At 40.7% G+C, this 16,383-nt stretch overlaps 1 protein-coding gene across 2 annotated transcripts in view; it reads right to left on the reverse strand.

Moving 5' to 3' along the window:
* LOC122988415 (adenylate cyclase type 1-like) overlaps positions 1-7,598 on the reverse strand; it is a 59,788-nt gene extending 52,190 nt beyond the window's left edge. Inside the window, exons 1-2 of one of the 2 annotated variants that reach the window (XM_044360690.1) lie at positions 5,523-7,591; positions 3,773-3,922 (exon numbers count right to left, since the gene is read on the reverse strand). In XM_044360690.1, the coding sequence (XP_044216625.1) occupies positions 3,773-3,922; positions 5,523-6,137 (765 nt within the window). In that variant the 5' untranslated portion in view covers positions 6,138-7,591. Of the gene's footprint in view, positions 1-3,772; positions 3,923-5,522 lie in introns of both variants that reach the window. The other variant, XM_044360691.1, reaches the window with a different exon arrangement.
* Positions 7,599-16,383: the final 8,785 nt, after the last annotated feature.

The raw sequence follows: 16,383 nt of genomic DNA on the forward strand, positions 1-16,383 counted from the left end.
ATCTATATATGGTAGATCAGCATATTTGTGTTTGTGTGTGTCAACAGTCTCAGTTGCAGCAGCTCTAGTAGGATGTCGAACGGTTGTGAATGCACGATGAATCATCAGGTGGCTCTGCTCAATAGCTGTTGAGAGGCAGAGTTATAAAAGCAGCCGGGGCTCTCCTGGTTCTCCGTCTGACACCGTTTCACATCATACATCCATTCAGACAACTGCCTCTCACCTGCGAATAAAAAAAAAAACTACGCTGGAGAGCAGCTTTTACAAACAGCCGTCACACTTCCTGATAGAGGCTGTTAGTGTAAGTGTGTCAGGTGTGGAAATCATGATAAGCAATTAAGTGTGAGGGTGTGGTCATTTTAATAATAAAAAAAATTCATTTATCTGCTTTATTAATCTCTTCCACTTCTCTTCCCTGAACGTGTTATAATCACACACTAATGATTCCCATTTCTCTAATATGTCCCAGGCTTAATTCACTGTGTGCTCTGTTTGACTACGGCTCTCTTCATGGTGCTTTATTAATGAACCGTCGGCTCACGTTCTCTCACATTAACATGTGGATTTCCAAGAAGGAGCAATTCCCTCAAAAACTTTGTGTCTTTCAAACAAACTATTTGTTTGCAGAAAATGGGAAACTAAAGCTCAGTCAAGAGGAAGAGAGAGGAGGTTTTTGTCTTTAGGTTTACTGATGTCATGAGTGGACAACAATATCATACACAGCCAATTTCACATGTAAAATGTGTTTATGAAATCCAAAATGAAGCAGAAAAGCACAAGATATCCATGCGAATGAAAAAAATGGAGATAAAATGGAGATGACAAGACAAGAACAAGTACAATTATCATGACACAGTTATTTAAAATGTGATGACACATGGTTACAGATCATCTTTAAAACTGAAATACATACAGTACTGGTGAGAAGGAAATTCACTAGATGGCTACAAGTCAATTTCCAATCATCAGTGATGGAAATGTCAGAAAAAGGACATTTGTACATGAACAGGAAAGTGGAAATATACTTCAAAGCTTTGGGAAGTAGTTTGGTGCTTGTGTGACCAAACTGATTATTACATCAACAGATGACCATGTGGCTATAAATTTGCTTTACCACATATGAAATAATGTTAAAAGTAGAGTCACATGAACATATTGCATGTTGCCTTGCTGTCTACTGTCACCTATCTTGCTATCTTGCTACCGCCAGTCTGCCTTCATGTACCTGCATGCATGTCTTATTGTGGTTTTGCTTTCATTGTGTCAGACTAATTTATGTATTTTACATACTGTGCATGCTTTTTGTATCTGTGCTTCTGCTTTGCATGTTCTAGTTAGTGTCTAACAATGCAGCTCAATGTGGACTTATTCAATCTACTTTTCTATTAACATTAATATCTTCATGTATTTATTGTGCATATCTTGTATCGTGAGTCTCTGTGTTGCATGTTTTAAGGATGTTTTTTATTAATATTATATATGTTCTTAATTTTATTAATTGTTCCGCATGCTTATAAATGACCTCAGTAACTTTGTAAATTCAATTTCATTTTCATATTCTGTTTTTAGGGTAACTCTGTAACATCTGTCCAGGGACTACAGATGAAAAATAGCCTCTTGGCTAACTCTGGCGCATTTACAGCAATGTTTATTAATGTGCACTGTCCCTGTTAAATAAACAAACAAATAAATAAATATTATATTGTCTAAGGTCAACATAGAAGAGGTTAAAATTTCGAGACTGTCAGACGGTCAGAAAAAACAAACTATGTTTAAACATGAAAGGTCATTCTTGACCTTGGAGGGAGAAGTTTGACAAAAAATATCTGAACTCAAAATCCATTTACTAGCTTTTTGCCGGGCTTTCAACTGCATTTCACGGTCTTCATCAGTGGATAAAGTTAGTTCAGCTGTCATCACGTGACTTAAGATAGGATAAAATCAAACTCTGACAAACAGCTGATTATATGTAGTATGAGCATAAAAAACAAGAGGAAAGAAGACCAAAGTTTAATGCTTAAATATCACGATGACAACTGAACTATCTCCATGACAACTGATGAAGACCATAAGATGCCTTTAAAATCTCCAGAAAAAGTTTGTAAGTGGACTTGGAGGGTTTTTTTTTTAAATTTTGTCAAACAACTTACGTTTACTTTCCTTAACAAGACTTCTTGTGTTCATTTAAATAAGAAGCAAAGGTGGAAGTGGTGTGTCATCGTTATAGCGCTGCAGAACCTCAAGGTGAAGGTTTGGTGTGCAAAATATCTGATCATCTTTCCCTCAACTTGTCCAACTAGTTTTGGTTTCCTAAACTTAACCAGACTTTGAAACATATAATATGAGTCATTTTTGTAATAAGCTTCATCAAAGGTCATTGACATTGGAAATAGTTTGACGAACCAATCCCAAACATCCATATCAGATGATCTTTATCAGCAGGACTTTGCTCAGTTGTCATGGAGATGAATCTGTGGAGGTTTAGTAGCTGCTGAGAGCTCTGAAAAGAGGTAGTAAGTGGACCTTAAAGTTGGGATGATTTTGTCAAACTATTTTCAAGGTCAATATCGAAGTTTGATGCTTTGCCTTTTAAGCCAACATGGACTAGAAGTCTTGAAAGTGTTATGAATGAAGTAATGACAGCTTCTGAGCTTATATGTCAACAGATAGAACAGAAAAAGCTTGTAAATCAACCTTGTGTTGGGATTGTTTTGTTTTGTGGACCTTTCAGTAAGACACTGACCATTTTTATACCACTTTTAGAGTAATGCCAAATTTGGAACAGTGGTTTTCGGTCATGAATAGTGTTTCTGAAAGCGTCATGTGAGTCAAGAGAAAGCTACGCATTGCTTCTGGGTTCTGAGATTGTTATTGAACCGAGAAGTCAATTTACCACACAGACATACAGCACAGAGCCTACACAATCAATACGAACTATGGATTCAGCTCAAAGCAGAACCTGGAGCAAACCGAGGCCTGTTTGATGGGTGAAATTCAAAAAAAAAAAAATTCAAGATCTAAGATGTTTGTTCATGGGCACATCAGCAGCTGCCCGGTTACACACCGTTGGCTGGATGTTGATAGATCCCAATCAGGGGTCTGTGTGTGTTTCTCTCACCCAGATAAATTGTGACCTTTACTGGAGTAGGGAGGCCATGAAAGCAATCTGCTTGTGTAATTACCTGTCAGAAGGGAGCCTGTTACTGCTGGGGAAAACACAGCATATCATCATCTAATCTACAAAGCACAGGTGTGTGTGTGTGTGTGCACTCACAAGCGTTGTATAACAGAGGTGAGATGTATAGAAGTGCATTATATACATGGGATAATTAGTTCTCTATTTAACAACTGGTGTAGGTGGGTTTCGTGCACATGGCGAGTGAGGAGGGTGCGGCGTATAACAAAGTCTTTCTGTGTGTTAAAGTTGCCTGATTGTTCCTTAGTTAAATCGCTCCATGTAGGTGTGCGCAGAGGGGGTGGAATGTGTGGCGCCGGTGCATGTGCCACAGTAATTGTTCTTTCCTTAAATAGCTGCTGTCATAGTTACTGTGTGCCTGTGGGCAGGTTGTTAGAATACATTGGCACCTGAAACCTTTAAAAGAAACTCTCAACAGACTGTGAATATTTCATGAACATACGCGCACAAGACGAGGTGAAACGTGTGGATGCGCCGGTGTCGTCTTGCACTCCTTCTGCTGTTTTCTATCTGTGTGCATTTGTGTGTGTGTGTGTGTGTGTGTGTGTTTTTCGTGTGTGCATATTCACGCCTCACCTGCTTCTCATTTTCATCCTCCAGCCTCAACCTCTCCTCGATGCAGTTGCGGGCTTGCAGGAAGACTTTCCTCTGGGTGCGCTCGGTGAGAATCCTCACAAACACCCCCGACAAGTTGACGCTGGTGAACAGCACCGCATTGGCCACCAGCTGCACACAAACAAGAACAGACATGCCAAACAAAGCCGGCAGGATCTATGTACTGTATGTGCATGTGAGTCTGAAGGAACGCACGTGTCCATATGTGCGTTTTATGCGCGCAGGCATACATCACGGTTAGATTAGATTTCACAATCCTTGATTAATCCATAGGATGGATTGAATAGAAGACATTGAGGACAGCACATGGATTACAACATGAATCATAGGTGTGACTTACAGAACAAAAGCTGTACAGTGGAAAGGCTAGCAGACAAAGTGCATTATTGATTAATGATCTTAGACTGTTGATCCTGCCGGACACTTAATTTGGAGAATGAACTCTATAGCTACTCTGTCGATCCAAAAAGGTCAGAGATGAAAGGTCAAAGACACACTCTAATCCTACACAGCCAGATGGATGGTACTTTTTCTGTATGGTGAGCAGATAAACAACACCTCATAAAACAAAACAACCTCACTGCAGTTCATACTGTAACTAATAAACAACAGCAAACACTTCTAGCATTAATGCAGTGGATCCCAATCTACTGTCAGGACACCCAAAATAAAATATGAAGGGAAAGGATCAACAGGAAAAAACATATTTCTGCCACACAAAGTTTATTTTTAGACTTCTCGAATCTTTTCTAGTGAACTACTAGTGACCTCCAAAAATAAAATGAAGACAGAGATCACCCTTTGGTTGAACTTGATGCATCCAGTGATGAGGGGTCACCAGTAGACTTTTAAAGGATCACAAGGGGCAGCAGCGCTTTAGTGCAAAATTAATAAAGTGTGTCAAAGTATTATGAATCTTTTCACTACCACAGGAATTTTCTGTCTTATAGCAGCATGGTTCCAAATCTGGGGGTTGCAAGATCAATGTGAGGTGTCACAAGTATTCAAAAGCAGAACAAATATATTTCTTCTACACAAGATGACTTAACACCCCCCAGAATTTATAAATAAAACATTTTGAGAGGGAGAATGTAGACTTTCATTGAACTGGTGACCACATAGTGACATTTGCAGCCTCTGATAAGGGGTCACAAGTTGACAAAGCTTCATTTTACAGGGTCACAAGCCAAAAAAGGTTGCTGTGGTGCGGAAAATTACATCCTATACACTAAAATTGTTCCCTCTTCCTACAATCTGGAGCACAAGCACCACTCAAGTATCAACAGTAAGTTGTGTCTGAGGCTCTGCAGGAAGCCCGTTTCAGCACCGGCAGCTGGACAGCTCCTCGTCTGCTTCATTACTCTGGTGCGCAAAAGTTAAACTTTCTGCTCGTTTCCAATTTTACAGCTACAGTATCCTGGAGCTAAAATCGATAACTGGTGTGTTTTAACCTTTTCTTCTCCAGAGAAAGTCTTGTGAGCGAGCATGCTGCCTCTCAGCACCACTCCACATTCATATAATAACTTCATAGCTGGAAGCTTCCCAACACAACCACGCTGTTCTACTGGAGCAGCTGCCCAGGTGTACTTGGACTACAGTTGCAGAGTAGTCAACCGGCTACTTTTTTTTTGATTTGATGATGGTTTGAATTAAAACTGAGCATGAGGCAGTGGAGTTGGATGAGTGACCGGGACGCAGGTGCAGCACTTACCGGTCTCCACAGCTTCTGTCTCCTTCCAGTGACCGACGTCGCTATGACAATGAAGTGGGATGCAGCCAGCATCACCCCGAACAGCACGGCCAGCAGAGTCCGCACCGGCAGCAGCACGTAAGCCACGAGGGTGACCAGCATGAGCTGCCACACGCCTTGCTCAGGGGCAGCGGCGTTCACCAGCTCCGACGTACCGAGCGCCAGTGGAAACGGGCAGCAGAGCAGCGCAAAGGTGAAGCTGAACAGCAGGGCCAGCTTCGCTATTTGCTGCAGCTGCGTCACCTGCAGGTATTTGACGTTGGTGACGATAAACAGCGACAGGAACACCACGCAGTGAACCGGGTAGGAGCCCTTGGACAAGGTGAGACGCGGGTTGGACAGCAGCTCCACCAGGGACAGCGACGACGCGGCCACGATGAGCACCGCCAGCGCTTTGAGGGTGGCGGTCTGCTCCAGCTTCAGGTTGTAGTTCTGGAAGAGAGCCTCCAGTTCGTGGCTGTTGAACTCGTCCTCACAGGCGATGGCGCCCAGGGGTGCACCGGCTGGGCAGTGACCCTTCCTCCGCCGGGTCTTGACTCTTTCGAATGGCATCTCCTCCATGTTCCGGCCATTCATGAAGCGGGGATGGCGCACGACCCCTCAACTTTCCGGTACCTCTCCTCTCCGCACGGGGATCGAACCGGCACCCTCTCCCAGTTCATGCGTCCCTGGATGTCCGAGGATCGGGCTCGGTGTCAGAGGGGAGAGGGTGGCAGTGGAGACAGCAGAGCACCGCGCGCGCCCTACAGGTTGACGATTGTTGGTGTGTCGTCAGAAAAGTAGCCCGACCAATGTGCAGCACGCCTCTCTCTCTCTCTCTCTCTCTCTCTCTCTGTCTCTCTCTCTCTCTCTCCCTCTCTCCCTCCTCTCAGGAGGAGTTGGACCTCCTGCTGCGCCTCAGACAGGGTTGCCGGTGATCCTGCGCTCCAACAGGACTCATAGGAAGGATCACGCTTGCGTATGATGATAATCAAAACATCTCACCACGAGGCTCAGAGAACAGCCCTCATCACAAAAAAATAATTTGATTTTTTTTTTTCCCTGGGTGACTTTCTCTCTTTCTTTCGCCTCTGAGACGCACAGCTCTTTCTCTCTCTCTCTGTCCAACACATAAACAGTAAACATCATGTCCCACTGTCCTTCCCGGTTTTAATTTGCTTCAGCGGTTTGGTGAAGACAGCAGCAAAAAAACAGCGCTGGTGATTTCCCTTCACAGTGTCTGCAGTCAGAGCTGATGTAGTTCCCGGCTAAAAATAGACCAGCTGCACCGGTGGATGCTCCAATATAGCAACAATTTGGTCTTTCCCGCATCTCTTCCCCTCATATATTTTATTGCAGAGTCAAGTGTTCATTTCACACACAGATTTAACAGGAAAAAAAAAAACGTTAGAGAGATAATGGTCGTGCAGGGAGGCTAAAAATAGTCCTCTCTTCCCGAATTAACAGTGAAAATATAAGAACTGTGACGTGCATCATGAAAAATACGATGCACCATTGTTATGGATGAGGGCATGTTTTGTGCATATTTGCATATTAATGCATTTGTGCATATTTTGTGTATTTCAGTGCGTTGACTGCAGGTTATTTAATGTGAGTTCAAGTTTTCTTTGCAGAGCAAATACAAGATAAGGGCCCGTATCAATGAAAATATAATTAACAATATTATCAAAGAAGGACATATAAATATGCAATATGGAAAGATAAACAGTAGAAGCCATTTAGCAGGAATATAACCGAGAAGAAGAAAAAGTCATTTAAAATGTGGGATGTAAGAAAAAAAAAAGGGAGAAATGTGAGATTGTTGTGTAAATTATGTAAAAGGATTTTACAGCAGAGCTCTTCAAGATATCCACAGATGTTTTGGTATATCACATTAAGAGCTCTATTTAAATATATTGTGGGAAATATTTTATGTGCATTGAATATGCAGAAAAGTGTGTGACAGGTTAATGTGCATCATTCATTTTTCTCAATGTCACCATCACAATTACAACATATTTATGCTACAGATGAATTAAAGGCTATAATAATAATAATAATAAGTCATTTATAGCACAAAAAACAGACATTTACAAAGTGACAGACAAGAATACAGTATGTAGAGGAATATGTCTACTGATTCATATGCATGGTGGATTAAGGTTGCTTAACCTCCTGTTCCTCCCCCACTGTGTACAGTATTCATATGCATGGATGTGACAGAGCCCCAGTTTTGCTGTGTGATCATTTGGTTAAACACAAATTAAATTATGAATATTTATCATACAAGCAAAGTATCAGAATGAAAAAAATAACGATTAAGTGTCCTGCCATCTCACGGCAAATCTCTCATGAGATTATAAAACCTTTACCAACGCATCAATATTTACAGTACGGCAGAGAAGAGCTGAACGCAAATCAGGTGATCTAATAATTAAAAAAATAATAGTAATCATCCAGCTGTTACCAATACAAGGTCTTCTTCCTGAACTCCAAATATGTTGGTATATATATATATGGTATATGAAGATTTTTCAAACCGTTTCTGTCAGTGAATGTCATATATATCAAACACTTGTATCCTTAAACAAAATATCACAAAATTTCCAGTATAAAAATGCTCATTTTTCCATTTCTCCCAGATCACACAGCTGACATTCTTCTTCCTGTCTCAATATGAAGAGGCAGTATACCAGCTCTAACATGACGACAGGTGCACCTTTATTCTTCTTTGATAGATCATAAAGACATTTTTTAGTACAATCATGGTTTTTATTCCACAATAAAAAGGGAACTGTGGTTTAATCTCATTTGCACAGTTGAGTTTAACCTTGTGAATCACTTTCTTTCTTACAGATACTTTATCAAACTTCTCCAACGTAATGAACTGATCTTCAAACCCATTTATTTTACAACACGTATCGTACAAGTTCTTTCACTAAGGAGGATTTTTCAAGGTCAGGTGTCAGAATGTCAGCTTCTGTTGTGCGTCGGCAGTAAATATTCAGATATTCCCAAACAAAATTAGTATTCATCAAATTTCCACAAAACCACAGTGAACGTGGGGGCTTCAGGGGTCTCATTCACATGAATATGATTGTATTAAAAATCAGAAATAACTGAATCAGAGGACATTTAGATCAGTCAGCCAGACTGAAATGTGAAAAGGATTCACATGACGGTAAAATCCTGCACCAGTACCTGTTTTTCACAAACGTCTCCATCTTTACATCAGTCTTAATGATTTGATCAGACAGGAAGCCAAAAATAACTGGCTTTTAAAAACCTAAAAGAAGCTGCTCTTTAGCACACGTACGGATTGTCTGAAGACAAAAGCAGGGTGTGTGTCGGCGGCCTGACCGATGACCTTGCTTTTTTTGATGCACATGTGCCTCAGATGGCTAAGGTCTCTGAGGAAGTCAATGGACTGCCTCATCAATGAAGAAGTCAATGCGAAGCACTTTGAGCCCCGCTAACAAAAAGTCTCTACGTGCACACAGTCAATTACTACGTGGTCAATATCCACTATAGTCCAGCGCATTTTAAATCGATAGGCTGAAGAGTCGACATCACAACAGTAAGCGGAAAGACAATCTCACCCCCATCTGGAGGCAGAATAATAAGATTTCATCTGGTGGGTCTTGATGCCGTGATGCTGCAGAACGCTGCAGCCGGAGCTCACACACTCCTGTCCCTGCACCGTCTCAGATTTTAAACCACCAGTACTAAACATTTTCATGGACTTGAATACTATATATGGTTGATATGCTTCCAAGAAATGCTGTCTGCTGTCCACTATAAGAAAAACTCAGACTAAGAGGATGAGATGTGAGAAAATTAATCATTGAGATTACCTATTTATATATGTTGAATTTGTATTATCTGAAATTGAAGAACAATTACATTATGCAATTTATTTACAATCACACACTTTAAGAACTCATAATAATAATAATAATAATTAATATTAACCCCCATTTACTAATTACCTAATTCATCCATCTATGTTTTAGCAGCTACTTGAAGATTTTTAATCAGTTTAATAATCACAGGCAGCTGATTCCAGTTAGAAGATCTGTTTCATCATACAGTTATAATATTATAATAATTATAACTGAAGCCAGAGTAATGTTTAAATAAATGTGGTGTATTCTTCCTGTCCCAGTCTCTCTGTACTTTAAGCTGTTGAATAAAAAAAAGAAGCAAAATAAAATACATTTTTTACAAAAGGGGCTTTTGGGAGACTAACCTTTGGCCTAAAAAAAAGCAAGTTTCCTGCAGGTTTTCTGCGGAAAAGTCTCCCTCTGGATCCGAAGACAGAAACGTATGAAATTGAGACGTTTAAGCAGCTCTTTAAATTCAGATTTAACTCACTGACTTTCCCTTTTTTTGACATTATAGGCACATATACAGGTGTTAAAATCGTAAGCGCCATTTAAGGTCTTTGCTTTCTCTCTCTAATTATATTTCTCTTAATGTAACTCAGTGCGTTTCCTGTGTGTAAGGTGCTATATAAATAGATGTGTCCATGGTGCGGTGGTTAAACTGTTCAAGTTGTTTTGGAACATAACACGGAGCATTATTTTCCATCTCACATCCCCATAGGCTCATTCAAAGTGTCTCATCTTTCCTGTTTAGCATCTTACCCGTGAAGTGAAGTGAATTGAAGTGATACAGCAGCCAGGCAGCGCACAAACACACACACACACACACACACACACACACACACACACACACACACGCTGGCTCCATTCCTCTCTCTCCTGAAGTAAGTGACAGCTGCAGATTTTTTGGACCATCCCTCCCTCCAGGATGCCTGACAATCCCCCCGTTGCCATGGCAACAGAGGCAGTAAAGGCTAGCAGTTGTGACTGATACGCTGCTGAGGTGTTTCCCAATCTGACACCCTGGCTCCCTCTCTCACTCTTTTGTTTCTCTGTCGCTGTCTCTCTCTCTCTCTCTCTTTCTCTCTCTCTGACTTTCTTTCAGGTGGTTGGTGAGATGATGAGTGCGGCTGATGTGTTCCTATCTGTCTGCGCCGCTGTGACACAGCGCCCCTGCCCTGCCGGCTCATTGTGCTCACTGACATTTCTCCAAATTGAGGCTGTGACATGAAGGACGGGGTGGTGCAGATGAAAGCTTCAGAGGTGACCGAACCGCACAAACCTTCCCGCCAACCGCTGCAAACAGAAGGTGGGGTTGAGGAGGGTGCAAGAGGGAAGGAGGATGTAGACATACAGAGGAAGCTGTGTGTGAGGTTCAAGGATGTGTGTGTGTGTGTAGAGGGAGTAAATCATAAATTTATAATAAACTTTGAAAATGTCAGAGCAAGTCTAGCACCACCTCAAACCAGGTGACCCCAAGATTGCTGCTTTGATTTGTCCGGCGCCCCACTCCCGTAATCACAGCCAGGTGATTTCCTGTTGATGGACCCGGTGTGTGTGTGTGTGTGTGTGTGTGTGTGATGGGAGCCAGTTGGCAGGGAGACACAGAGACAGATAAATAGGAACTGAGCAGACCGGGCTCTTCAGCACATTCATGAATAGGAGCCCTCCGCCGGGGCTGAGGAAGCTGCTGCCGCTGCTGCTGTTGCTGCAGTGCTGTTTGCATTCATGAATAAACCTGCTCGCTGCCATTCATACAAAACACAATTAGCTTCCTTGCTTCTCCTGTGGAAGACAAGAATAAACCAGCACTGAAACCAGCTCTCATACATGAATGCAGATATTTATACAGCCTCTTAAAAAAACCCTCTTTTTGTCCGTATAATCACTCTGCAGAGCTAAATGGATATATGTTTATCTTTACATGATGCTTAAATTGTACAAGAACGCTAAAATGAGAGGTCAAAAGAATGAAGAAAATGAAGTTAAACCACCTCTCTTTGATACTTCTATACTGCTGCTTTAATGTCTTTTTAAATTGCACAGCAGATTGTACATATGTATCCATACGCACAAGAGGGGGAAATGAAAAAGATGAGAGAGACCCACAAAAAAAGAGTGTTCAGCAGTAGTGTGTGTATGTATGTGTGTGTGTGTGTGTGTGTGTGTGTGTGTGTGTGTGTGTGGCCTCTTGGGTTGCAGTGTGTGTGTGTGTGTGTGTGTGTGTGTGTGGGAGTGTTATTGAGAGATATTTTTAATTCTGTGTGTCAGCTCCTCTCATCTCCCTCAGCAAGAGACGTCGGAGGGGGAAGCTGAAAAACATTTCCAATGCAACTATCATTTAAATACACACACACACACACACACACACACACACACACATTCAGGCAAACACATACAGTTTCACAACTCCTTTCATACGGTACCAGTTGCGTCTTTGAAAGTTAAAAAATAAAAAGGCCTGCCAGATTGTCGGCGTTTTTTTTTTTTTTTTTTTTTTTGTGCTTGTGAGGGAATTTTACATGAACGCGATTAAAATATGAATGCAATCCTGAATGGATACAATTCCAGATGAATCCAAATGAGTAATAAAAAAAAAAAAAAAAATCGGCCTGTCAAACCACAAAACCTTTCAATCTGTCACCGAAGATACGCAAAGGTGATAAAAGATCAACAGTTCCTCTGCACTCCTAAGAAGAAATCAACAACTTTTTTGTACGTAGCTTGAAAGAAAAAACGATGCTTTCGGCTCTCCTGACACCTCCGAGCTACAAAGTCACAAAATAATACTTCACCATATGGTAGATGATGACAATAATAATTCCCTGTGAAGCAGCTGTCATCGACCTAATGACTCTCTTCCATGCCACTGCTTTTAGATGCGTATAAAGTCACTGAGGACTGCAAAGTGGGATTAGGGTCATCCTGGTGGAATACAACACAGGATTTCTCTCAAGTAAAAGGTAAATGGATTTTTACTCACACTCCTGTTCTCAGCTTGTGAAGCTTGCAGGGGGGGAAAAACAAAAAAAAAAAACAAAACAGTTGTCTCAATCACATGTCGCACGGCGGGGTGTATACAAGCTGGCCACCCTCAGTTCTCGCTGACATCACTGTAGGTCTATCATCTCAATATTTGTCTTTCTATTTGACTATGTCGGTATAAATATGATGTTTTCAAGCCTTTCTCGATGTATTAACGGCACAGCGTCACGGCTGGTAAACATCTGGGATGGATCCCAAAGGTGACTCACAAGAAGATTAAAGTGGTTCCTTGAATGATTCTGTATAAATCTAGCACCTGAATGTATTGACTTGAATAAGCTCTTGAGGCTGGGTTGTAGATTATACTGTTTACTACCACTGCTCACACTGCATATTGGATTTTAAATAATATAACGGCGATGAAGGTTAAAGTGTTTTCAATCTTAAAAGGGGGGAATCCACTCATTTTATGGATCAGAGTCTGTTTAAAGCTCTAGGTGAGTACTACAGCATATGTTAAAGATAACAAGTCCTCCAAATTAAATGACCAAAACGATACATAGGAATATTATTGGCAGGTCGATTCAATTATTTGTCTGTGCTTTCCAAACCCGTTATGTGACAACACTGTGGTTAAGGTCTGGTTAGGTTTAGGCACAAAAACACTCGGTCAGGTTTAGGGAAAGATCATAGTTTGCGTTAAAATGATCATTTTTTTAAGGTTAGAGAAACATGGTGTGGGTTAAAGTTAGGCGACTTTTGTCGTCACGGCTACAATAATAAGCACAGAGTTAAGGTTAGGGGACGATCATAAATATAAATGTGACATTCGCGGTTAGAAACAGGACACAAACAGAGGTGTCTTGTGGCGAGGTCGACTGTTGGGTTAATGCCTCCATCCGCCCCTCTTCCTCCTCCTCCTCCTCGTAGACATATTTATACGTCATCTGAACTGCGCCACTGCGAAAACGTTGGCACTGCACATTTCTGCAAACCACAGAAACGTTGAATATCTACGTTTCAACACGTGACTTACGTAGCATATTAACATTTCTACAAAACGTATCATCTCAACATTTCTAAAGTGACGTAGTTCACATGTGATCTATATGAGTTGATCTTTCATATATAGAGGAGTAAGGGCAGGTGGATGGTTAGTAAGTTTCTTGGCAGCAAGTTGGACATCAGCAGAGAACACGAAACCAATGTCTGCTTCCCGTTTCAACCGACAAAACCTGGCTTTTTTTAGTGAGACATCAGCCATTTTTATTTTATTTTTTTATTTTTATTTTAAACCAAACCATGATCTTTCCCTAACCCTAACCATGAGGTCTTTGTGCCTAAACCTAACCAGACCTTAACCACAGCGTTGTCACACCATAAAACATCATTATTCAATGGGTAGAAATGTTAATATGCTACGTTTATAGAAATATTGATATGATACGTAATTCACGTGTTGAAACATATATATTCAACGTTTCTGTGGTTTGCAGAAACGATTAATGCCAACGTTTTCTTCTGGCGACTGGGTTGCATAATTACTACGGCCACTAGATGGCATCTGTTTGGGTGACTGACAATACAACCTACTGTGTCGTTTTTCTTGGGAGGACGGTTTTGAAAAAACTTCATGAAATCTTCATGCAGATTGAATCTTCATGCACAATACCTTCTGCACCCTGACTGATGTTACACGAAACCAAAAACAGAAAGGAGGCTCAGAGAAATTAATAACTCAGAGAAGGTGGTAATAAAGGTTTCAGCTCTCACATTCCTGATGTTAACATGAGTATTTTCTCTTGTTCTACAAGTGTGGTTCTATAGTTTTATTATTTTCAGATGAGGTAGTAGCAGGTGGCCAGTCTGATCAATGCAGGAGACAGTGGGACCGGGAGACAGTGAAACCCATCGGTGACCACGGTCTGGGGTCGACTTCACAATCAACCTTATACATCAAATATTCAGCAGCGGGTCGGTGACACTCTGAAAACGCTCGCACTGCAGACAGAGAGAAAGGAAAACCAGGGACATAATCACAAATACTCATTATCACCTGGAGCTGTGTGTGTGTGCGTGTGTGTTTTTCACACTTAACACTGGTACTTATCCCCGACAGATTATAGCTCCACACATCAAATATTAAAGCAGTGGTGTGAATTATTGATCCCAATCAATGTTTGCAGATCAGAGCTCTCAGCTGGCAGAGGAGGATCTAATGAGTGGGAGCTAAATAGACAGCTGAGCATCACCACAGAGCCTCAGATACACTCTACTGTACAGAGGTGCTGAAACATCTATCCAGTGATTAACACAGTGATGATCATCAAAACAGCTCACACGTTTCAAGCTGATGAGCATCGGATTTATTTATTTATAAGTCCATCCAGCAATTTGTGAACTTCCAATGATGCAAATTCAGCCAGTCCTGGCAACACTTGAGAGAGCTTGCAATTATTTTAAATCCCTGCAGATTTTACATAAAAATGGCCAAACTAGATGAATGCCTGCCAGTTCTACCAATTACTGCAGGCTTCCACATAAAAAAAATCTCATTCAAAATTTCATCTACACACCAAAATCCAACAACAATCAAATCTCAAACTTAATTAACAAACTTTGTTGTAGCTACAGTGCAGAAGACTTTCTTTTTCTCCCTACAGCTTCTCAGGTAATGCAAGCGATAAATCGATACCCAGCAAGCTTGTCCGACTGACCGTTATTGGAGTTGCTGTCGTGGAAATTGTCTGAAAACACTAAACACACATAAAATAAAATAAGATAATACACAAAAGGAGGAGACAATAAGGAGACAGAACACACAAAGATTTGCATCAGTTCATCTCAGCAAGCAAAAAGCAACCCTATCCTATTATAGTTGGAGAAAGAACAAAGAAATGATCTGTGATCGATCAAATCATACAAACTTATGGATTACAGCCAATGGAAAAAAGCCACAAGATACATTTACATGCACATGTTAACGAAGAGACACATCACTTAAAGACACAAATCAAGGAAGAGAATCAAGTCATATGTGGCCTTCAACCCCCCTAAACATGTCCGGTTTACCGCAAGACACAGAGATTTACCTTCTTGGGGATGAAACAGGATAGAGAAGGCCAGTGGGCCCCTCAACAATAACAAAATAACATGTCTGTCCAAAGGCAAACACATTTGTATATTAAAATGATAAGCCAATCCTTTGGTTTTTCTTTTACATTGCCGACCTAAAGAGATGAGAACTCCAGCAACACTTGTAGTATGAAGAACAACTGTATTAGTTGACCGACGTGTTTCAGCTTGTGGCCTTCATCAGGGTCATCATAAAACACATTACAAACAACATTTAAATAAAGTAAGTTGATGAAAAAAGGTCAGCCAATGGGCCATCTACAAAGATGGGTTGGATATATGGTCATGTGGCTTCAGGCCAATCGTTGTCCAAGAAGGGACATGGGTGACGCCATATTTGGTCCATTAACTAGAAAGGTGCAACTAGGGGGTGGTACTTGGGTTTTACTTGTTAATCCAAAAATGTGCCTATTAGATATGGCATACATTAGAAACACTTTGATTAGGATAATAACAATAATAATAATAAAAGCTTTATAAAGTGTTGTGTATAGAGAGAGCAGAAAGATACATAATACAACAATATAAATTGATAAAATAATAATGAAAAATTTCATCATAAAAAATATATAATAAAAAACACTACAAAACCACATAAATAAGAGGTATTAAAAAACCACTACAGAAACTCATTAATTGCCCTCTGGAGATAAACTCTGGAAATAGAAAATCCAAAATGCTTTTCTCTTTTTCCTAAGAAAACTAACATTACCACCTCTTGGGCTTAATCACTTCTATGCTTGTGAAAAATAAAGATGAGATATGCTTTTCATTGAAATGTCTTGCAACAGGGCTGCTTACATCCTTTCTCTTAATAGAGCTCCTGTGTTCAGTGATGC

The sequence above is a fragment of the Thunnus albacares genome, chromosome 9 (genome assembly GCF_914725855.1).
Source record: "Thunnus albacares chromosome 9, fThuAlb1.1, whole genome shotgun sequence".
NCBI lineage: Eukaryota > Metazoa > Chordata > Actinopteri > Scombriformes > Scombridae > Thunnus > Thunnus albacares.